The following is a 24,767-nucleotide window of genomic DNA, read 5'->3' as shown; positions in this document are numbered from 1 at the left end:
GTATCTGATGGGTTCATAGCTTACCTTAATAATTTTGTTAAGATTAATGGAATAATGTCATAGCCTGTCCTATTCTTTTTGGACAGAAGGGTTCAGTTTATAATGCATGTTGTTTCCTGCTACTTTAATTGAAGCATGCAGTGGTATGGATGATCCTGATATGGTTGTTTGTAAAAGAAACTGTGGTATTGTGAAAATGAGCAGAATAATTGTCTTCAAGCTTCAAGAAAAACCAAAGATAATATGTGATTTAAAGGAAGAACACAAGACAACTCTAATAACTTTCCTCACTATGGAGTTATAGACTTAAAGTAGTTTTCACATTATGACAAAAAAAAAAATTGCATGTGACATATCTAAGGCAGGCATTGCTGTCCAGGTAATCTTTGATCATAATGGTAATACCAAAAAAGAAGCAACAGTACAAGTACATGGTTGATGAATCACCCAACCATGGGACGAGTTATGTTCACAATCACAGTGATTACATAGCATAAATAGTATGCCTCCACAAAGTAAAGTTGTACTGCCTTTTTTTTGTATCAGCTGAACCTAACATTTTAGACTGAGACCATCTTAGAGGAAATTGGGGTGGTGCACAACACTCAGGTAACATCATAATGTGTTTCCAGATCATAATATTCGGTGAGCTCCAAAGTACTTACCTTTGCATTTCCTGCCCTCCCTTTAACTAGTGTACAAACACCATTCAGGGCCCAGTAAATACCTGATGCAGAGCATGGATGATGGGAGTCTCATTCAATTTTTCGTGGTCTTATTGCCAGATGTCTAAAGCTTCATGAGCTGTCATCTTTTGAAGTCAACATAGTTTTTACCAATAAAACGTAAAAGAATCAATGGTACCAGACTAACACCAAGTGATTTTATAAAGCTACAAAAAAGTATGTGAAGCTTCTTAAGTTGTGTATGTGAGACAAAATATAAAGGTGGATTTATTTTTGTGAAATTACTTTTTACATGCTAAATGGATTTTTTGATAGATGGCACAAACCTTTTGATGTTAAATGTGTGAAAACAGGAATTCTGATGGGATTGTTTTTACTACTGGAACTAAATCATAGATTACTTGCAATATTTTAGACTATAAAAGAAACATTATTTTGTTTATCCAATATGGATATCCACCTAAATTTTTATGAAATTAATTTCTTAAAAATTAAATTATATAATAATTTGTGATTATCACTGATTTTAGGTAGCAAACATAAGCAACTTCTTACCTTAGGAACTGCATAATCATGTGAGGTTTCTTTACTTCAAATATGTAACAAAGAATATACATTTATCATTTCAAACAAATAAGGTAACTTTTTTAAATGATGGTAGCCACAAGAAAAAAGTAAGTCTATGTTTCCTCAAGTTTCTTCTTGTCTACGCAGTTCAACAAACCTATCTTGTGAGAGACAGTTGGGAGAGCAGCTTGGGACTCACATACCGGATCTTCAGTTTATGCATTGCTGATTTCACCTCTTTATTTCTCAATGTATAGATAATGGGGTTCAATATAGGTGTAAAAACTGTAGAGAACACGGAAAGGACTTTATCCACTGGGAAGTTGCTGAAAGGCCATGCATAAATGACGATACAGGGCCCAAAAAAGAGAGTCACTACAGTGATGTGGGCAGTCAGAATGCTGCGGGCCTTGGCCATGCCCACTGAGGAATGACGTTGTACAGTGATTAGGATCACCATGTAGGAGATCAGCAAGAGTAAGAATGAAGTCACTCCCATGAGACCACTGTCCAAAAGCATCAACACTTCAGGGACATAAGTATCTGTGCAGGCAAGTTTAATGACCAACGTAAGGTCACAGTAATAACTATCCACTATGTTTGGGCCACAGAAAGGCAAGTTTATAGTGAAAGCTAACTGGCTCAGGGAGTGCATGATCCCAATGACCCAAGATCCTACCACCAGGCCTGTACACTTGCACAAGTTCATGATGGTTGTATAGTGGAGAGGTTTGCATATGGCTACATACCTGTCATAAGCCATGGCTACAAGAAGTACCATCTCACCGCCAGCAAAGACATGGAGCAAGAATATCTGGGCCATGCAGCCCTCAAAGGAGATAGTCTTAGATTCATGAAGGAAATCATGAATCATCTTGGGGGTTGCATAAGTGGCTAGAAACACATCAAGAACAGAAAGGTTACTGAGCATGATATACATGGGTGTGTGCAGGGCAGGTTCAGAAACCACAGTAAGGACAATGAGGAGATTGCCCAGCACAATGGTGATGTACAAGAAGTTAAACAACACGAAGAAGAAGTATTGTAGTTCCCAGGAACTGGAAAGTCCCAGCAACACAAACTCAGCCACCCTAGAATAGTTTCCTTGATCCATGGTCTCAGGATGCAAGAGAAATACCTACAAAGAGAACATTAATAGATTATTATCAAGAACAAAAAAAGTGGACCACAAAACTGAAGAGTCTTCTCAACATTAATTTGAAACGATTTAGAGTTAGTCCTGTTAGGAAGTGGTTTGTCTGTAATTCTGACAAATATTTCTTCTCTCAGTTGTCCTTACTAATGAAGGAAAGCTATAACTCCATTTTATACACTTGTGGGTTAAATCTGATGGTAAAGAAATAACAGAATTATATTATGAAAACCACAATTAAGAGAAGAAGCTAAAGTATCCAGATTCTTGTACTAACTTCCTTGTCCTGCTGTTGTGCATTATCTGCTTGGTATTGCTAACAGGCAGCTTCAGTTCTTAGAGAATTCTCAAGAGACCATGTTTACATATACTTTCCTGTTTTTTACTGTGGTTCTCCTTTTGCCTCTGTCCTTTCTCTTCCACTTAACCTCCACAACTACACCATTAAAAGTGTTTAATACATATTTTCTCTGTAGTTGTGATGGCTGTTTTGGCTTAAAGTCCCTTGAAGCTAACATTGTATTATATGGAAATAAGTGAACAGAGATGGTCAATATGTCAGAATAGAATATTGATAGATAAGGTAATGATAGCAATGAAATGCAAAGATCTAATTTAGTAACAGTGGTTGAAAAGGAGGAGTAAGTTGGGGGAAATTGGAGGGAGAGATGAACCATGAGAGACTGTGGACTCTGAAAACAGAGGGTTTTGGGGGGGGGGCTGGGTTGGGTGAGCCTGATGGTGGCTATTATGGAGGGTACATATTTCATGGAGCACTGGATGTGATGCATAAACAATGAATTCTGGAACACTGAAAAGAAAAAAAAAAAAAAAGACTATGATCTTAAAAAAAAAAAAAAAAGCAGATCATTTGAAGGTCAACTGTAACATGTTATTTACCAATGTAGAAAGCTTCCAAAAGAAATAATTATATCCAGGATATAGAATTTGTAGGCTTTGATTAGGATTTCTGTCACTTAATAAAATAAGGTACATTCTTTAAAAAATATCTGGCAGCACCATACTTTCTCATTAGGCAAAAATTGAGATAATGAACAATGAGAAAAAAATAAATAACATGATACAGAATTGAAATAATGAACAACTTGCAAATAGATTGTTAGGTAATTGATTCTGCTTATGTTCTCTCGCAGCTTCTTTGGGAGAATGCAGGAAAAGCTTCTAAGGAGATAAATAAGGATTTGAGAATTCATTTTTTTAAAATTGTGTTTAGAAACACAAGAATCTTTTAACTGAAAGGAAGGTAGTTAGTTTATACTTTTTTAAGAAAGAAGACTCTCACTTTTCATTTTCTGTGATAATTAGAAGTGATAAGTGTCAGTCTCTGTAAAAAACTGAAAAAAGGATGATGTCTATAGGAAAAACTAGTTTGAAAGTGTTTTTACATGTGGTATGTGAACATTAAACTTTTTACAACAATCTGTTCTGCAGGAGGTTGTTGTCTACAGTTTTCATGTAAGGAAGTTGAGACTCAGAAAGGTTAACTAATGTGTTCATTATTGTACAAACAGCAAGTAACAAATCCAGAAACTCATCCCAGTTCTTCAAAGCTCTTTCCACAGTCCTTGACAGTGGAGTCTCTAATGGAACTTAAAGGTATGGTTGAAGAATAGGCAAGTAGAATTATCAAGATTAAAAATGAGAAAAAGTAGTTGATGTAAAGCCCTATTAAATATTACTAAATGTATCATAAATGCACTTGATGATAATAACCCTTTCTAGTTACAAAGATAAGAGGGTGATATGTATTTTGTTTTCCAAAATTGTTAATGCTTTTGCCTTAAAGGGGTAAATTCTAGTTTAAAATGTATTAGCCTGGAAAACTTTATGCCCTGGTTATATTTGCTAACTGGGTTGTTGCTATATTGTACTGTGCAAAGTTTCTCCCCAAAGCAGCATAAAAAAACAAGTGAAAAGGAAAAACAATCAAGTGAATGAACAATGAATACTGTGACAAAATAACTAAGATGGAACCATTCCAAAGGATATTTAGATCAATAATTATCACTTAGAATGAGAAGGGGCATCCTCCCTGGAGCATTCTCTTGTAGGGAAGGGAATTTGTATTCAAAAGGATAAAATATGGGTTTAAGGAAGGATTAGGAATAAAACTATTCTTAACCATATCTTTTAATTTGGTTAGTCACCTATGAAGTCACAACTTTCTTTTAGTAAAAGTGAATGAGAAATAAAGGGGTGTGGGAAGTAGGAGAAGAAAAATGCCAGAAATCTTTACAGAGAATGATGCTTCATCCTTGTTCTGAATGCCATTTTTGTCTCGGTGCTGGACTGGGCTGGGATGAACTATGATAAAGATAAAATGATGTCAGTGTGCTCTTGTAAAGTCTCTTCTCACTTTTTCAAAAGAAAAAGAAAACTTAGAACCAAAGGAGGAAAAAAAAAAAAAAAACAGCTCACATGTTACAGAAATTGATCCTTGAATCATTTTCTATCACACCCAAGTCAAATTGTATATACCAGACTAACATGGATATAAATATTTCACAGTCAAGGCAAAAGAATTTTCACAAAACTCTAAGTCCAAATATCATAAACCATTGTTTTCATTTCCTTTCTGTAGTTTATTAAAAGTCTCATCAACATTTTCCAAAGATTAAATCCCAAGTAAATGTATGAAACAAATGGTTGACATAAAATAAACATACCTGATTCAGTTATCTGAAGATTTGTAAGGAAACTGAAGTAAGTGTTGGCTTCTTTCAAATCAAATTCTCTTATAAGAGAGTAGAAAGAAAAAAGCTACATCAGATGTGTACATGCTTTTGAGCTGAGCTACAACTACAGTAAATACTGACTTGGGCAAGCCTCAGCATTCTTTTTCACCCTTTTTCCATTTTATCATTTCTTTACTTCATTCTAGACTGTGGATTGAACTGGGACTATGGGAGGATAGATGTGTCCCATGGTGATTTTTTGTCATTACATATTCACTGATTTGTCAAACAGGGAAAATGGCCAGAGAGTCAAACTACTTTTACCTTTGTCTTAGCAACAAATCAAGCATTTCCCCTGTGTCTTACTTATTACCAATTAGATGCACTATGTTTCTAATAGATTTAGGGAAATTTTGACATGTAGGGTTTCTGAAATACTTCAACAGGAATTGAATCTTCAGAGCCACCTGGGTGGCTCAGTTAGTTCAGCATTCACCTTCAGTTCAGGTCATGATCCCAAGGTCCAGAGATTGAGTCCTGTGTTGGGCTCCTTGCTCAGCAGGGAGCCTGCTTCTCCCTCTGCTCCCCCTGCTTGTGCTCGCTCACTCTCTCTCTGACAAATAAATAAAATCTTAAAAAAAGATAATGAATCTTCAGTGATATTCCCCAACCTTAGTGGAAAAATGGAAAAATTCAGAAAACATCTAATCCCCCCAATGGAGAGAATAAATTCCTCTTTTAATCTTAACTGTTAAATACCATTAATAGAGCATCCATTGTGGATGTATTCGCATTCCTGGCATAAACTCTACTTAATTGTGATATGTTATATGAGAATATCAGCCTGGATTTGATATGTTATTTTTTTATGTAGGATTTTTGCATATAGCTTTACAAGTGAAATTTGCCTGTAGTATTTTGGAATTGTTTGTGCTACCGCATCTAATTTTGGTACTGAGACAATGATAGACTCATAAAATTTAGCTGGAGTACTCAGAAAAGTATTTTTATACCCTAATCGTATCTGTTCTTTGAAAGATTAGAAGACATTGTACATAAACTTCAGTCTGTCTTGGGACCTTACAGAAACTGGTATTATATGAAACTGGTATTTGGTGCCATATGTAAAACTGGTTAATTGGTCTTCTACAAGCTGTAAAATAAGATGTTCTGTGAAAGGTAAACACCACAACTTGTTATCATGAGTAAAACCATCAAAGCCAACAGGGTCTTGAGGTATCTTTGAAGCTTATTGTGCAGGCCTATACCAGACGATGTCTGCATTACTCTCATTGCTAAAAATGTTGTGTAGCATAGAACTACACTAGGATTAATTTGTTTACAAGAAGAAATTAAAATTACATTTGTTTTTTACATACAGCAGCTCTGCTGAACAACATGTATCTGACTTTTAAATTGCCAAGTTATCAGAAAAGTTCATTTTTCATGCGTCTTTTGTTGACTGTTTTGGTTCAAGAAAGAATGTTTAAAGCTTTTTCAAAAATACTTCAATTCTTAATGTAACTGTACCCTTCTTCATTGAAAGTCATAACCAACATGGCTAGAGTAGACTTCCTAGTGGAATCCAGCACCACTTGCAGAGAGCTTATTTATCGTATTAATTGTATTTGGGTATAGGACTTTGGTGTTCTTGGGCGTATTGCCTGGACTGCAATATCTATAGCATTGTGCAGTGACAACTAGAAGAGGCATTATACTTCACTGACGCTTCTCTGGTAATATCGCTTTGTTCTAATGGAAGATTTATGTGATGTGTGTGAAATTTGTGTGTTTTATATATAAATGAGTATCGTTAGATTAGTCTTGTTGTAATGCCTGTTTTTAGCTGTAAATAAGTAAATATGCACATGAGGGACTTCTGATTTTTTCCAGTGTTCAATCCTAGTTTTGACTTTTATTAAAACATTCCATTTTTATTTCAATTTTATGTGCCTTAGTTCTCAGATCCACTGATGTGTATAGGTAGTTTCTGTTTATGTACTGTACATAATCATGCTATTCAGCATTGATGCTATTTTGTATTATGTACATAACAAAAGCCGCATAGGGAGGGAAACAGCCACTTGTTTAAATAGTGTTTGCATATTCTTTGGGTAAAGACCCAATAGCAAAATTGTTGGACCTATGGTAATTCTGTTTTTAATTTTTTAAAGACTTTATTTATTTATTTGACAGAGATCACAAGTAGGCAGAGAGGCAGGCAGGGGGGGGGGGGGGAAGTAGGCTCCCTACTGAGCAGAAAGCCTGATGCAGGGCTTGATCCCAGGACCCTGAGATCACAATCTGAGCTGCGGGCAGAGGCTTTAACACACTGAGCCACCCAGGCACACCTCTGCTTTTAATTTTTGAAGAATTTCCTATTATTTTCCAGTGACTACACCAATATATATTCCCACCAACAGTAAATGAGAAGTTCCTTCATCTCTACATCCTCACCAGTGCTGTTTCTTGTGCTTTTTATTTTAACCATTCTGACAGATGTGAGGTAGATATTTCATGGTGGTTTTGATTTGCATTTCCCTGATGATTAGTGTTATTGAGCATGTGTTCTTACATCTGTTGTCCATCTCTATTTTTTTTTTCTGAGAAATGTCTATTCTTGTCTTCTGCCTATTTTTTATTTGGGTTTTTTATTTGGGTTTGGGGGTATTGTGTTTTTTAAAGTTTTAAAGTACTGTATATATTTTGGATATATAGCTTTATCAGCTATGTCATTTGCAAGTATCTTCTTTTTAAAGATTTTATTTACTTATTTGACAGAGAGAGAGAGGTCACAAGTAGGCAGAGAGGCAGACAGAGACAGAGGGGGAAGCAGGCTCCCTGCTGAGCAGAGAGCCAGATGTGGATATGGCTCTGAGGACCCTGAGACCTGACCTGAACTGAAGGCAGAGGCTTAACCCACTGAGTCACCCAGGCGCCCTGCAAGTATCCTCTATTCAGTAGGCAGTCTTTTAATTTTTTTGGTTGTTTCCTTTGCTCAGCAGAAGATTTTTATTTTGATATTGTTCCAGTAGTTTATTTCATTTTAATTTCCCTTGCCTCAGCAGTCATATCTAGAATACTGTTGTTATAGCCAATGTCTAAGAAATTACTGCACGTGCTCTCTTCTGGGATTTTTTTTTTCTTCTGGGATTTTTATGGTTTCAGGTCTCACATTTAGGTCTTTAATCCATTTTGAGCTTATTTTTGTGTCTGGTGTGTGAAAGTGGTCCAATTTCATTCTTTTGCATCTAGCTCTCCAGTTTTCCCAGCACTTCTTCCCTCTACGTATTCTTGCCTCCTTTGTCATAGATTAATTGACCATATAATTGTGGGTTTCTTTCTGGACTCTCCATTCTGTTCCATTGGTTTACATGTCTGTTTTTGTGCCAGTACCACTACATTTTGATTACTACAGCTTTGTAGTGTATCTTGAAATCTGGAATTATGATGCCTCCAGTCTTGTTTTTTTTCAAGATTGCTCTTGGTATTCAGAGTTTTTGTGGGTTCATACAAATTGTACGATTGTTCTAGTTCTATGAAAAATGCTGTTGGCATTTTGATGGGGATTGCATTAAATCTGTAGATTGCTTTGGATAGTATGGATATATTAACAATATTTGTTCTCATACTCCATGAGCATGGAAAGCTTTCCATTTGTTTCTGTTTTTTGTTTGTTTGTGTTTAACATTCAATTAATTAACATATAGTGTATCATTAGTTTCAGAGGTAGAGTTCAGTGATTCATCAGTTGTAATCACAACCAGTGCTCATCACATCACGTGACTTCCTTAATGCTCATCACCCAGTTACCCCATCCTTCCACCCATCTCCCCTCCAGTAACCCTCAGTTTGTTTCCTGTGACTAAGAGTCTCTTATGGTTTGTCTCCATTTTTTTCATTTTCAATTTCTTTCATCCATGTTTTATAGTTTTCAGAGAACAGGTCTTTCATCGCCTTGGTTAAGTTTATTCCTATGCAGTTTATTGTTTTTTGGTGCAATTGTAAATGGGATTGTGTTTTTAATTTCTCTTTCTGCTACTTCATTATCAGTGTATAGAAATGCAATAGATTTCTGTATATTGATTTTGTATCCTGTGACTTTCCTGAATTCATTTATTAGTTTTAGTAGTTTTTGGTCAGAGTCTTTTGGGTTTTCTATAAATAGTATCATGTCATCTGCAAATAGTGAAAGTTTTAGTTCTTTCTTACCTATACAGATGCCTCTTATTTCTTTGCTTTGTCTGATTGTTGTAGCTAGGATTTCCAATACCATGTGTAATAAAATTGATGAGAGTGGACATCTTTGTCCTGGACTTAGGAGGGAAATGCAGTTTTTGAGTATGATGTTAGCTGTGGATTTTTCATATGGCCTTTATTATGTTGATTTTCATATGGTCTTTATTATGTATATTCCCTCTAAACCTGCTTTATTGAGGGTTTTTATCATGAATGGATATTGTACTTTGTCACATACATTTTCTACATCTATTGAAATGATCATATGGTTTTTATTCTTTCTCTTATTGATGTGATGTATTGTGTTGTTTTGTGACTAATAAATGACCCTTGCATCCCATGAATAAATCTCACTTAATCACAGTGAATGATTTTTTTTTGACATATTGTTGGTTCAGTTTGCTAATACTTGTTGAGAATTTTTGCATCTATGTTTGTCAGAGATACTGGCCTGTAGTTTTCTTTTTTTAATAGCGATTTTTCCCAGTTTGGCATCAGGGTAATGCTGGCCTCATAGAATGAATTTGGAAGGTTTCCTTTCTCTTCTATTTTTTGGAATATTTTGAGAATAGTTACTAACTCTTTTCTAGATGTTTGGTAGACTTCACCTACGAGTCCATCTGGTCCTGGTCTTTTGTTTGTTGGAATTTCTTTGATTGCTGATTCAATTTCGTTAGATAATCAGTCAGTTCAAATTCTGTGTTTCTTCCTGATTCAATTTTGGAAGGTTATATGTTTCTAGGAATTTATTCACTTCTCCTAGTCTGTCCAATTTGTTGGCATAAAATTTTTCTTAACATTCTCTATAACCCTTTGTATTTCTGTTTTGTCAGTTGTTTCTTGTCTTTCGTTTCTGATTTTGATTAGTTGAGTTCTCTCCCTCCCTCCCTCTCTCTCTTTCTGCTTCTCTTGCTCTCTGTCTCTCCCTACCCTCTGTGTGTTCATGCTCTCCGTTTTGTGTTCTTTGATATTTTCCCTTATGGTTGATTTCTAGTTTCAAAGGTTGTGGTCACAAGACATGCATGATATGATTTCAGTCTTTCTGAACTTGTTGAGATTTGTTTTATGACCTAACATGATGTGCATATGGAACATGTTCCAATGTATGAAAAAAAAATGTATTCTTTTCATGAATATATGAAAACAATGTTTTAGGATGGAACGTTCTGAATATATGATACATCCATCTCATCCAATTTGTCATTCAAAGCCACTGTCCTTGTTGACTTTCTGCTTAGATGATTTATATATTACTGCACAGGCAGTAAATGGGATGTTAAAGTCCCCTGTTATTATTGTCTTACTATTGATTACTTTCTTTATGTTTGTGATTAGGGGCTTTATGTATTTGGGGGCTCCTGTGTTTGCTGCAATTGTCATATCTTCTTGTTAAATTGTTCCCTTTGTGATTTTTACTGTCCCTCTTTGTCTCTTGTTACAGTCTTCGTTTTAGAGCTTATTTTGTCTGATGTAAATATTGCTCCCCCCCCACCAGCTTCCTTTTCACTTCCATGTGCCTGATAAATGCTTTTCCATCTCTTCACTTTCAATTTGCATATGTCTTTAGGGCTGAAATGAATCTCTTGTAAGTAAAATGTATATTTTTACCTTCTTTATCTTCTTTATCTTCTTGCTTCTTTATCTATTCTGTCATCTTTTGTCTTTTGACAAGATACACTTCAGAGTTTCTAGTCTAGTTGCATACAAAGTAATTATTGTTAGCTATGTACTTATTGCCATTTTGTTACTCATTTTATGGTTGTTTTTGTATTTCTCTGTTCCTTTCTTCTCTTGGGCTATTCTCTCATGATTTTGTTGGCTTTCTTTAGGGGAAACTTGGATTCCTCTCTCTTTATTTTTGCATATCTATTACTGGTTTTCGATGTGGTTCCCATTAGGTTTATTTATAATGTCTTATGCATATAACAGTCTGTATTAAGTTGATGGTCACTTAAGTTTGAGCTCATTCTAAAAGTACTAAATTTTTACTCCTCTCCTACCTGGGTTTTAGGCACATGGTATCATATTTTACACCCTCTTATTTTGTGAATCCCTTGACCAGTTTATTTTTAAATATAATTAATTTTATTGCTTTTGTGTTTCTTACTTTTCTTACTCCTGCTTATGGTCTTTGCTTTTTGCACAGAGTCCTCTTTATCATCTCTTGTAAGGCTGAGTTAGTGATGATGAATTTCTTTAGCTTTTTTATCTTTTCCCATTCTCTCTCCTTCCATTCTGAATGATAGCCTTGCTGGGTAGAGTATTCTTGGTTTTAAGGGTTTTTCTTTTAGCTCTCTGACTATATCATGACACTTCCTTCTGGCCTACAAACCTTCTGCTGAAAAATCTGTTGATAGCTGTTTATTCCCTCAGTGTATTTTTACTTTCAGCTATTGAGTGTATCTCTGATTTGTTATTTATGTTTTTTATCTCTTTGTTGAGGGTCTCATGAAGGTCCTCCACTCTTTCTTAAGTCCAGTGAGTATACACTGAGGGAATAAATAGAATAGAAAAAGTGGGAGAACAGATCAGCCATCTGGAGGACAGAGTAATGGAAAGCAATGAAGTTAAACCATGAGAGACTCCTGACTACAGGAAACAAACTGAAGGTTGCTGGAGGGAATGCAGGTTGGGGGATGGAGTAATTGGGTTTTGGGCATTAAGCAGGGCACATGATGTGATGAGCACTGAGTGTTTTACACAACTGATGAGTTATTGAACACTATATCTGAAACTAATGATAGTTATTTTTTTAATTAACATATAATGTATTCTTTGTTTCAGGGATACAGGTCTGTGATTCATCAGTCTTACACAATTCACAGCACTCACCATAGCACATACCCTCCCCAATGTCCATCACCCAGCCACCCCATCCCTCCCATTTCCCTCCCCTCCAGCAACCCTCAGTTTGTTTCCTGAGAAAAGAGTCTCTTATGGTTTGTCTCCCTCTCTGGTTTAATCTTGTTTCATTTTCCCTCTCTTCCCCTATGATCCTCTGTCTTGTTTCTCAAATTCCTCAAGTCAGTGAGATCATATGATAATTGTCTTTCTCTGATTGACTTATTTCGCTTAGCGTAATACCCTCTAGTTCCACTCACGTCATTGCAGATGGCAAGATTTCAGGGGTTTTATGATGTCTGCATAACTGAAACTAATGATATTTTATATGTGGCTCATTTAATTAAATTTAAAAATCACAACAAAAAGACTCCCATCTTTATAAAATTAATCATCCTTACAGAATCATATAAATTGAAAGACTGTCAAATTGCTCAGTGTATTTCACTACACTCTGAAAGTACATGCAAAAAGTTCAGATGAATTCGGTTTCCATGGTGTTTTCTTTCCATTGGTTTTCAGTCTGGAAACATACATCCAAAAATCTCCATGCAAAATAGTAAGTGGGAATAAACAGAGAGAGAAGGGAGTTTGTTCATTTCTCTTGTTGACTTTTTTAAAAAGGTGTTATTTATTTATTTAAGAGAGACAGAGATAGTGAGAGAGAGCATGAATGGGGAGAAGAGGGAGAAGCAGACTCTTGCCAAGCAGGGAGCCAGATGCGTGGCTCCAATCCCAGGATCCCAAAATCATAACCTGAGCCGAAGGCAGATGCTTAACCAACTAAGCCACCCAGGTGCCCCTCTCTTGTTGACTTTAACTGGTTTTCTTTTTTTTTTTTTCCAAAAGTTCATTTGAAAACAAGGTTTCATTGGGCATTGTTTAAGTCTGAAAACACTTTCACACTTTTACAAAGGGTGTGAAGATGTTCAAATGCTACCATCTACCAAGAACTTCTTCCGTTTGGCAGTACAGTCCAGTGATCACATTATCCCAAGCTCTTATCAGTAGAAAATTATTTCACAGAAGACTATATCGTACAAAGTTTTACTTGCCTAAGAAACTATTTACTGATCTATGACTCTATGCCTTTACCTTAATAATATGAAGGATCAAACATCATCATTCTTATTCTGATCAAAATTGTGGTGACATGGATGGGACTGGAAGAGATTATGCTGAGTGAAATAAGTCAAGCAGAGAGAGTCAATTATCATATGGTTTCATTTATTTGTGGAGCATAACAAATAACATGTAGGACATGGGGAGATGGAGAAGAGAAGGGAGTTGAGGGAAACTGGAAGGGGAGGTGAACCATGAGAGGCTATGGACTCTGAAAAACAACCCGAGGGTTTTGAAGGGGTGGGGGGGGTGGGGATGGGAGGTTGGGGGAGCCAGGTGTTGTGTATTAAGGAGGGCACATATTGCATGGAGCACTGGGTGTGGTGCAAAAACAATGAATACTGTTATGCTGAAAAGAAATAAAAATAAATAAATAAAATAATAAAATCAGTAAATCAATTTAATAATTAATTGTTGTAAAGAAGCCATCACACACTAATTAAACAATAATCAGAATTTTTCTTGATTCATAAAAATTATGAGCAGTGAGGAAAACAATCTCTGGATGTTGAATAAATATAAAAATCAATGTAGTTTTCTAATGGAAGTTGTTTTTAAAACTCTCTTATAAATTTTTTAAATCATAATGTGAAAAACAGAAAATAGGAGTTACTTCTAATTTTCCAAATTAATCCTGATGTACATTAATTTTATGCATAGATACACACAAATACTGAAAATTTATAAAATAAAAATTTACCTTTCAAATTAAACATGTCAGTTCTTAGGAGAGTATCAAGCCCTTAAACAAAGATATCCAAAGTAGATCAGAACAATAGTACAATAACATTTGTTGAACATATATATGAACATATATTATGTAAGTCATTCAAAGGAATGACTTCCTTTATTCCTCCAATAACTCTGCAGTGTTAGTACTATTATTATCTCCTTTTACAGATGTTGAAGCTGAGGCTAAGAGATATTAAGTATCTTGTTCAAGTTTACACCACTAACAAATAGTAGAATTGGCATTTAGAGCTGATAAAACATACCTGAGTCTAAGACTTTTACTCTCTACACTCAGGGTGGATCCAGGTTCTGTAGAACCTAAACTCTGTCTAGTCTGAAGGGACTTCTTTAAGAAAATAAAGAATCAAAATTGTGAGTAAATTGTTGTTAGGGTCTATTCCAGGACCTTGGAGGAAACACATGCAAAGAACAGGCTTTGATATAAACCCACCCCCATTACACTCTATCATATTATGAAATTAACTCAAGTATTTTTGGAAGTATACATCATATACAGTTTTTATTGCCATTACATATATCCAGTTCCTTCACAGATTACTATTTATATTTTATCATTTCATCTAGACCTGATTTTTAATATTTTTCACCTGCATTTGACTATTGTGCTTAATTTCAAGAAACTTTTTTTTTTTTTAATTTTGAAAGCTCATAGGCTTGTCATTGTGAAGCTTCCCAAACACCTAAAGGAGGAGGTAGTTGCTTGTCATCAAAGTCTTATAGATTATCCTAATTGCAATACTCTCTCAATTGTGTTATTGGAAATTTAGACCATTTAAAGCCATCCTCGACCTGGTATGTTTATATTAGCTGGTTGCTGTTCATCTAGAATGCTTTGAAAACTTTATTTCTGGTTTTGGATGCCTTAGTGGCAAATGGCACTATCTTTACTACTGCGTGGGGATCCTGTTCCCCGTCACTGTACTTACCCTCGTATAAAAGGGTGTCAGCAGAGTGATGAGGACACATGGTGATAAAATAATCTACCTGGGGCTCCTAATTAAGATTTAAGTTTTATGTAATACATAGAGATTGATTGTACATTTACTGTTCATGCTGAGCCACCAGGAAAGGTGGTAGGTAGTTCCCTTTACATACGGAAGTCCTTCAGAGGCTGTGATCCTTTTCATTCTCAGCTGCAGAGTCTTACTATAATTCCAACGATTCAGTCTCATTATTGACTTCCCTTGCAGAGTTGCCTGCTGATCAGTTGCACCTTTGAGAGTTTTGGCAAATGTCCTTGAGTCTTATCATTCTCCACACACGTAGTGAAGATTGATGACATTCCTTTGAAAAGGCTCGACAGTTTTATCTTGCAAAAAGCAGTCCATTAAAAAAAAATTTCACTGTTCAAATAAATGTGTTATTTGAACGAATTATTTATGGAATTTATAAAACAGTGGCTAGAAAATTTCTACATAAAGGAATTTCTTGATCCTAAAATTATTTGCACATGTAGCTGAAAGCTCGCTCGCTCTCTCTCTCTCTCTCACACACACACACACACACAAATCCTGAATTGGTCCACACACAAATCCTGAATTGGTCCATTTGTATCCCTATTTCAAGTAGAATTGTGCTATTATCTTGTGAATATAAACACATGACAGTCTAGTGTTAGTACTGTAGGCATTTTTAGCCAACAATTTCAACCATTCCTATGTTTTTAACACAATAATATCACACATTATTAACTGTAAATATGTTTCCTTATTTAATATATTAATAAAAAACATACTGTTGAAGAAAAAACACATTTCTCCTATCATTTGGCTTAAAATTAACAGTTAGGAATTTCATTTTCTTAATTTCTCTCTCATCATTGGTAATTAGTGTATATATAATTCTTGTTTTTTTCTATTTTCTCAATAATGCCAAAGAACAACAACTTGATATTTATCAAATACTGTGGTTGTAACAGATATTTTCTTGTTCATAAAAGTTGGATAATATACTGAACACTATATATAAGTATAATTTAGTCAGTTTCAAATAACAATTAGTTCTTTCATGTTTGCCATCATTTAAAGATGATTTGCAAAGCAGGACACAGGAAAATTATTTCACATGACTTTCAATGCTTGCAATTCCAGTAACTACCGGCAGGTGGTAGTGATAGCTTGTGTACCTTAAAGCTAATTTTTAACCTTTTTAAAACTAAAAAACCTATTTGTATAATGAAATATACTTATTACATTGACAATGTATTAACAAGCACAGATTTACTATTTTTGCAACCAAATATTAAAAGGAAAAATTAATTTAACCAAACTGTAAATCAATGTAATACTTTAAATTGAAACCACAGGCTCTCCATAAATTATCTTAATTCCAGTTTTAACTTCCCAGCCATTAAGCTGACATAGTACCTGTATGAAACAAAATGTAATGCTTTGAAACTCATTTCATAATATTTAGTAATTTGCAGAATTCCTCAGCCTCTGTAATCATAATGCATTATAAGAAGTTGTCATGGCTAGGGGCGCCTGGGTGGCTCAGTGGGTTAAAGCCGCTGCCTTCGGCTCAGGTCATGATCCCAGCGTCCTGGGATCGAGCCCCACATCGGGCTCTCTGCTCAGCAGGGAGCCTGCTTCCTCCCTTCTCTCTCTGCTTGCCTCTCTGCCTACTTGTGATCTGTCTGTCAAATAAATAAAATTAAAAAAAAAAAAAAAAAAAAAAAAAAAAAAAAACTAAAAAGAAGTTGTCATGGCTGTATTTCTTTGCTTACTAGCTAGAAGTGAGTGGTGGAGACTCTTCTACTTATAGCATTTGCTTTGGATATCATCAACATTCATAATTAAATATGTCTAAGATTTTATTCAGGAGAAAAGATTACAAATTATTTAAAATGTTAAGTAGGAATGATTCAGGGATAGGTGTAGGAAATCACTGTCTGTCAGAAGATACTCCTATAGCAGTATAGCGTTTCTAAGGCTTATAGAAATCTTATTAGTTTGCCATGCTTTAGGGACAATTCTTTAAGTAACTCAGTGATTTGTTGTTTATTTTGTTTTGTTTTGAGAGAGAGAGAGCGCGCCAGGGTGAGGGGGTGGTGAGGAGGAGAGAATCCTAAGCACACTCCATGCTGTGTAACTGTCCCTCAGAACAACATATTGCTTAAAATACAACTTATAAGAAATTATACTAGTTACCAAACATGCTTAGATATAGTCTTAAGAAAAACATGTACTAGCAACAGGCTTCTGGGGGAGAGGATGATATACGTACTTAAGCCGAGCAGCTGGGGATACCCGGCTCGCTCAGGGCAGAACGCCACCTGCTTCAATTTTCTGTTATCTCCCCTTCCCAGGAGCATTAGCAGTTAGTCAGACAATCCTTTCATTTGGCCTTGCTCACTATGGGTCATGTACTACGTGACCAGACATGTTTTGCCTTTCTTCTTATGTATCTACAAGACTCATGGTCAATGTTAATCTACTCTGGCTTCTTTGTTGATTGTTACTCACTTTCTAATAAATATGAGACTGAGGAGTTGTTCAGGGAGACAGTTACAGTGCTGAGCATGGAGCCCAACATGGTGCTCTATCTCATGACCCTGAGATCATGACGTGAGCAGAAATCAAGCACTGGATGCTTATGACTAAGCCACCAACGTGTCTCTCAATGACAAGTTGTATATAAATGCTATTATCTTCTAGTTCCCCTTTAATCTGTACTTCCTCTTCACACTTTTTGTTCATCTTTCCCAGTGAATAGGTTATTAATATTGAATCTCCTACCTGGAACAAGGACTCTTGGCATTTTTATAGATAGTCTTCACTTCTGGAAGAATTGTTTCTGTCAATTTGCTTTTCTGAAATCTAACATGTATTTTAAACATATGCAAGCAGTTTTAATATTTACAATTTGATTGCAATTTGATCCAATTATAATTTGATGAGAACTCCAGAAATAAAAGCCTAGTCACAATGCTGTGTACACAAAACTGTGGCATACAATGCCCAGGAAGTTAAAACTAGAACTAGAACTTAGGACTAAAAATAATGCAAAGGAGTCGTCTTCTTGGGATTTAGAAGCCGATTTTTCAGTTTCCTCATAGCTGTCTTCACTTCTTGATTCCTTAAGGTATAGATTATTGGGTTCAGAATGGGAGTAAAGATGGTATAAAACACAGACAGGATCTTATCTACAAGGAAACTGTTTGGTGGCCACATATAAATGAAGATGCATGGCCCAAAGAACATGAAGACAACAATGAAATGAGCTGTGCAGGTAGAAAGGGCCTTAGAAGATCCTTTTGAAGAATGATGCTTGATAGTAACCAGGATAATAACGTAAGAATTGAATAAAAGAATAAAGCAGGATAAGGCAATTATGCCACTAGTTGAGATCATGAAGAGGCCCAGAACATAAGTATCCACACAAGCCAGCTCGAACACCACAGGAAGGTCACAGAAAAAGCTATCTACTTCATTGGGACCACAGAACGGTAATGTGAGAGCAAATATGACCTGGCTCATTGAATGCAGGACTCCTACAACCCAGGAAGCCACCACAATTGCAGTGCACACCCAGGGATTTATGAGTGAAGCATAGCGGAGAGGCTTGCATATTGCAATATACCTATCAAGGGACATGGCCATAAGTAAAATTATTTCAGTACCAGTAAAAAGGTGTAGAAAAAATATCTGGGTGATGCAGCCATCAAAGGAAATGGTTTTGTGTCCAGTGAGGTAGTCTGTAATCATCTTAGGAGTGGCAAAGGAAGCAAGTGACATATCAATGATGGAAAGGTTGGTAAGTAGGAAATACATAGGAGAATGTAGGTGAGAGTCAGCTATAACCGTGATGACTATGAGGCTGTTACCAACCATTGTTGCTACATAAAACAGTGAAAACACCATGAAGAAAAACAGCTGAAGTTCCCGGGACTTAGAGAGTCCCAGCAAGACAAATTCAGAAATAGACTTATTGGCCACATCCATTGTCCTGATTGATAGCTGAAAACCTATATCAAAGTAAAAAAAAGAGAAAACATGATTCTATTTAAGCAAAAGGTACAGGAATCCACTTTCATAGACTTTGGTTCCTCTATGAAAACTCATCTTTACTATTCTTTCCATTTTCATTGGTATGTTGATTTGAAAGATAATTATAGAATATTAGAGATTATAGTGAAATACCACTGAAGTTTTAGGTATTGAAAATAACACTTTCTTTTTTGGTATTAAATAGCAATCAAACTGAGATTATATCATCCAGAAGGTATCTACTTATCTACATATTTGTCCATCTATTCATCTATATAATATTAAAGGTAATAGCTAAGTAAGCGCTTGCTCTGGGAGACAGTGTGTTAAACACACACACACACACACAATTGAGTCTTTTAGAATTCATCCCTAAGAATATCCTTACTGAAAGAACATATAAAAATTGTATCACATATAAGTGACATAGAAAGATTTCAATGAACAGTTGCAGAGCTCTTGTAAATTCCCAGAGAAGATTGTTAACATATTCACAGATAAACTATCTCATTGAACTGATCAGAAACAGAGAAAATAAGTAAAAATCCAATGTAAGAAGACTGCTTTATCACCAAGTTTAGTACTATATAGTACTATATAGCCAAGGGAAAGGCATTTAAATTTTTTTCATCATTTCTTTTTTTGTTAAAGTATAAGTCTGTTTTTCTTACAAATATTTATAATTCTATGACTTAAAATTTTACCTTTGTCTCCTAAAGACTGTATCACAACATTTCTATGGGAAAGAGCTCAAAGATTAAGTTCTTTAGTTTTTCCTCTGTTTCATTTCTCCCTTTATATCTGCCAACATATGTAAACTGTTTTATTTATCTCAGCTCCATGGAATAGGGATAGGAGATTGGAAGTAGGAAAGGCAGAGATTTAAAATCTTTCAGTAGAAATTATTTGTGAAACACTTAAGCTTACCAGCTATACAGTAGAATCAGGGCTTTAGGTTATTCTGTATTAAGTAGGCTCTGATAGAGAGCATATAGAAGGTAATTTTAAATATAAATAAATGACCTAGTTGAATCATTAGTTGTTAGCAGCTCTAGATAAAATGTTGTAGGAACTTGGGGATTGACCAAGAAAACATCTTGCAATGGGATTCATTAAATAGGAAAGATGGTGTTACTTGGTTTACAACAGGAATATATGTCAAGAGTCTTATGGGAGTTTATAATGATTATTTTCACCTGGACCAGAGAGATTCAGAGATTGGAAGTTGAAAAACCCATCATTTAAGAGGCAGCCAGAAATATCAAATCAATGAGTTTTGATAAGCACTTCTGATCAGCTAACCCTGTTCTAGAGGCAGCAGAGAATAAAATCCAAAAACATTAACCTCTGCTTCAAGTAATTTATTATTTGTTTGGAAATATTGAATACCATAATTAAAAAGATTAATGAAAATACACAGACAAATAAATCTAATGTTCACACAATTCTCAGAGATCATGAGTGAATGGAATTTTAGATAAGTGAAAATTTATAATGTGCTTAATTAACCAAGAAAGTGTTATTGCAGAAGAAATGTCATGCCTCTGACCTAGAATGAAAACTAAAATCTTGATTGGTAAGAGAAAAAAAATGCACATGTGGAATAAAACAGTGCAACTTATTTGCAAGAGCAAGATATTCAGTTAGCAGGTTGAAAGAAAAAAAAAATGCAGTCATCCTAGAAAGAATAGCTTCATTTGAATATACTAATGTAAAAAAATATGTCTACAATGTCATCTCAAGTGAAAAGCAAATTGCATAGTAATGTGTATTATATGATCTTAATTTTATAAAATCAAACAATAACAAAGCAAACTAGGCTATTAAGAAAATGGAAGGCAGAGAGATGATGCATTTTCTCATATATATGTATTTGAATATTTTTCACTTCTTTCTATTTTTTACTGTTTTTGTGTCAAAAACTTGTACAGAAGTGTTCATGGCCATACTATTCACAACAGCAAAAGGTGGAAACATCTATCAACTGATAAATGAATGAACAAATGTGGTATAGCCATGATTGCAATGGATTACTATTTAGCCATAAAATGAAGTATGAAGAGTGATTATATGCTATAGCATGGATGAATCTTAACAACATTCTCAGTATGGTGAGTGCTGCGAAGTGAAGTGTGTAAACCTGGCAATTCACAGACCTGTACCCCTGGGGATAAAAATACATTATATGTTTATAAAAAAAATTTTTTAAATGTAATTTAAAAAAAACCTTCTCAATGAAAAAAGTCTTTTTTTAAGTTTTTTTTTTTAAATTTTTATTATTTATTTATTTGACAGAGATCACAAGTAGGCAGAGAGGCAGGCGAAAAAAGTCTTTTAATATATGTATGGGTGTGTGCAGGTGAAAGAACAGAACAAAATCACAGCAAAAGAGCTTCATTAAATGGAGAAAAGCAATATGCCTGATTAAGATTTCAAAGTAATGGTCATAAATACTCCCACTGGACTTGAGAAAAGAGTGGAGACTCACAGAAAATTCTTCAACAGAGAGAATGGAAATATAAAAAAGAACAATCAGAGATGAAGAACTCAATAACTGATATTAAAAATACACTAGAGTGGAGTACTTAGTCAGTTAAAGAGGCTGGCTCTTGATTTTGGCTCAGATCATGATCTCAGGGTCCTGGGATTGAGCCCAACACTGGGCTCTACACTCAGCAGGGAGTCATTTGAGAGTCTCTCTCCTTTTGCCCCTTCCCCCTACTCATGCATGTGCTCTTTCAGATGAGTAAATCTTAAAAAAAAATATGCTAGAGGGAATAAATAGTAGTTGAGAGGAAACAGAAGAATGAATCAGTGAGCTCGTAGAGTAATGGAAAGCAACCAAGGAGAACAGCAAAAAGAAAAAGAATAATAAAAAATTAGAGTAGGCCAAGGGAATTCAACATTATCAAGCAAAATACATTCACATTATAGGGATTCCAGAAGGATAAAAGAGAGAAAAAGGGACAGAAAATTTATTTGAAAACTCCTCTAATCTGGGAAAGGAAGCAGACATCCAGATCTAGGAGGCACAGAGATCCACCAAAAAAATCAACCCAAGAGGTTCACACCAAGGAACATAATAATTAACATGGCAAATGGACTGAGTCCTCCAGTCAAAAGATGAAACATAAAAAACAATCAAACTACACAGACCTGTCCATATACTGCCTACAGAGACTCATTTCAGACCAAAAGACACATGCAGTTTGAAAGTGAGGGAATGGAGGAACATTTATCATTCAGATGGTGATAAGAAGAAAGCTGGAGTAGCAATACTTACATCAGACGAAATAGACTTTAAACACTGTAACAAGAGACAAAGAAGCACACTATATCATCATTAAGAGGACAATAAGATAAGGAAGATGTGGTCCATATACACTATGGAGTATTATGCCTCCATCAGAAAGGATGAATACCCAACTTTTGTAGCAACATGGTCGGGACTGGAAGAGATTATGCTGAGTGAAATTAGTCAAGCAGAGAGAGTCAAGTATCATATGGTTTCACTTATTTGTGGAGCATAACAAATAACATGGAGGACATGGGGAGATGGAGAGGAGAAGGGAGTTGAGGGAAATTGGAAGGGGAGGTGAACCATGAGAGACTATGGACTCTGAAAAACAACCTGAGGGTTTTGAAGGGGCGGGGGGTGGGAGGTTGGGGGAACTAGGTGGTGGGTATTAGGGAGGGCACGGATTGCATGGAGCACTGGGTGTGGTGCAAAAACAATGAATACTGTTACACTGAAAATAAAATAAAAATAAAATAAAAAATAAAAAAGAGGACAATAAGAATATGTAATAACTGTAAATATTTATGCACCTAAAATGACAGCACCCAAATAGATTAAACAGTTAATAGCAAAGGTAATGCATTAAAAGTAGGGAACTTTAACACTCCACTTACATCAATGGACAGATTATCCAAACAAAATCAACAAAGAAACTATAGCTTTGAGTGACCCATTGGACCAGATGGATTTAACAGATATATTCAGAACATTCCATCCTAAAACAGCAAAATAAACGTTCTTTTCAAGGATATGCAGAACATTCTCCAGAATAGATCACATAGTAGGCCACAAAACAAAGTCTCAACAGATTCAGAAAGATTGAAATCATACCATGGCAGTTTTTTTTTTAGGGGGCCCATGCATCTTTTCTGACCACAGTGCTATGAAACTAGAAATCAACCATAAGAAAAAATCTGGAAAGACCACAAATACATGGAGATTAAATAATATGCTACTAAACTATTAATGGGTCAACTAAGAAATCATAGAACTCAAAATGAACATAGAAACAAATGAAAATACAGTGGTCCAAAACCTTTGGGATACAGCAAAGCAGGTCTAAGAGGGATATTTATAACAATATAGGCTTATCTCAAGAAGCAAGAAAAATCTCAAATAAACAACCTAACCTGACACCAGAAAGAGCTGGAAAAAGAACAACAAATAAAACCTAAAACCAGCAGAAGGAAATAATAAATATTAGAGCAAAAATAAATGATATAAGGGCACCTGGGTGGCTCAGTTAGTTAAGTATCTGCCTTTGGCTCAGGTCATGATCCCAGGGTCCTGGAATTGAGCCCTGCATTGGACTCTCTGCTCAGCAGAAATTCTACTTTTCCCTCTATGTGCTCTCTCGCACGCGCGCTCTCTCTCTTAAATAAATAAAATCTAAGAAAGAAAAGGAAAGAAAGAAAGAGAAAGAGAAAATGAATGAAAGAAAGAAATGATACAGAAACTAAAAAGTAAAAGGAAAAAATCAATGAAATAAGGATCTGGTTCTTTGAAAAAATTAATAAAATTGATAAACCTCAGTGTGCTTGGGTAGCTCAGTTGGTTAAGTGTCTGCCTTTGGCTCAGGTCCTGACCTCAGGGTCCGAGCATCAAGCCCTGCGTTGGGCTCCCTGCTCAGTGGGTAGGCTGCTTCTCCCTCTCCCTCTGCCCCTCTCTCCATTCATGCTCTCTCTCTCTCTCTCTCAAATAAATAAATAACGTCTTTTAAAAAATTGATAAAACTCTAGCCAGGCTCATCAAGAAAAAAGAAAGGGCCCAAATAAACACAATCACAAATGACAGAAGAAAACTAACAACCAACACAACAGAAATATAAACTACTGTGAAAAACCATATGCCAACAAATTAAACAACATAGAAGAAACAGATTAATTCCTAAAAACATATAACCTCCCAAAACTGAAACAGGAAGAAATAAGAAATTTGAACAGACCGATTACCAACAAGGAAATTGAATCAGTAATCAAAAAACTTCCAACAAACTAGAGTCCAGGACCAGACAGCTTCATAGGCAAATTCTACCAAACATTTAAAGAAGAGTTAATACATATTTCTTCTCAAGCTATTCCAAAAAATAAAAGAGGAAGGAAAATTTCCAAATTCATTCTATGAGGTTGGTATCACCCTGATACCAAAACCAGATAGACACCACCAAAAAAGAACTACAAGCCAATACCTCTGATGAACATAGATGCAAAACTCTCCACAAAACATTAGCAAACCAAATGAACAGTATATTTAAAAAAAAAAAAAATCATTCACCACCGTGAAGTGAGATTTATTTCCAGGAATGTGAGGGTGGTTCACTCTTTGTAAATTAACCAATGTGATACATCAATCACATCAATAAGAGAAGGGATAAAAACCATATGATCATTTCAGTAGATGTAGAGAAAGCGTTTGACAAAGTAC

The 24,767-nt window shown here is 35.4% G+C and overlaps 2 protein-coding genes across 2 annotated transcripts; both read right to left on the bottom strand.

Annotated features, from left to right (window-relative positions):
* Positions 1-1,410: 1,410 nt before the first annotated feature.
* LOC308346631 (olfactory receptor 4K15-like) lies at positions 1,411-2,367 on the bottom strand (the record flags this gene model as incomplete). Its single annotated transcript, XM_080809694.1, has 1 exon — positions 1,411-2,367. The coding sequence occupies one exon, from the start codon at positions 2,365-2,367 to the stop codon at positions 1,411-1,413; it is 957 nt and encodes a 318-aa protein (XP_080665820.1).
* A 15,682-nt stretch (positions 2,368-18,049) lies between these two features.
* Positions 18,050-19,000, bottom strand: LOC308346791 (olfactory receptor 4K2; the record flags this gene model as incomplete). Its single annotated transcript, XM_080809836.1, has 1 exon — positions 18,050-19,000. The coding sequence occupies one exon, from the start codon at positions 18,998-19,000 to the stop codon at positions 18,050-18,052; it is 951 nt and encodes a 316-aa protein (XP_080665962.1).
* Between the last annotated feature and the right edge of the window lie 5,767 nt (positions 19,001-24,767).

This window comes from Martes martes, assembly GCF_963455335.1.
Source record: "Martes martes genome assembly, chromosome: 7".
Lineage (NCBI taxonomy): Eukaryota > Metazoa > Chordata > Mammalia > Carnivora > Mustelidae > Martes > Martes martes.
This window is presented reverse-complemented; position numbering and strand designations above follow the sequence as displayed.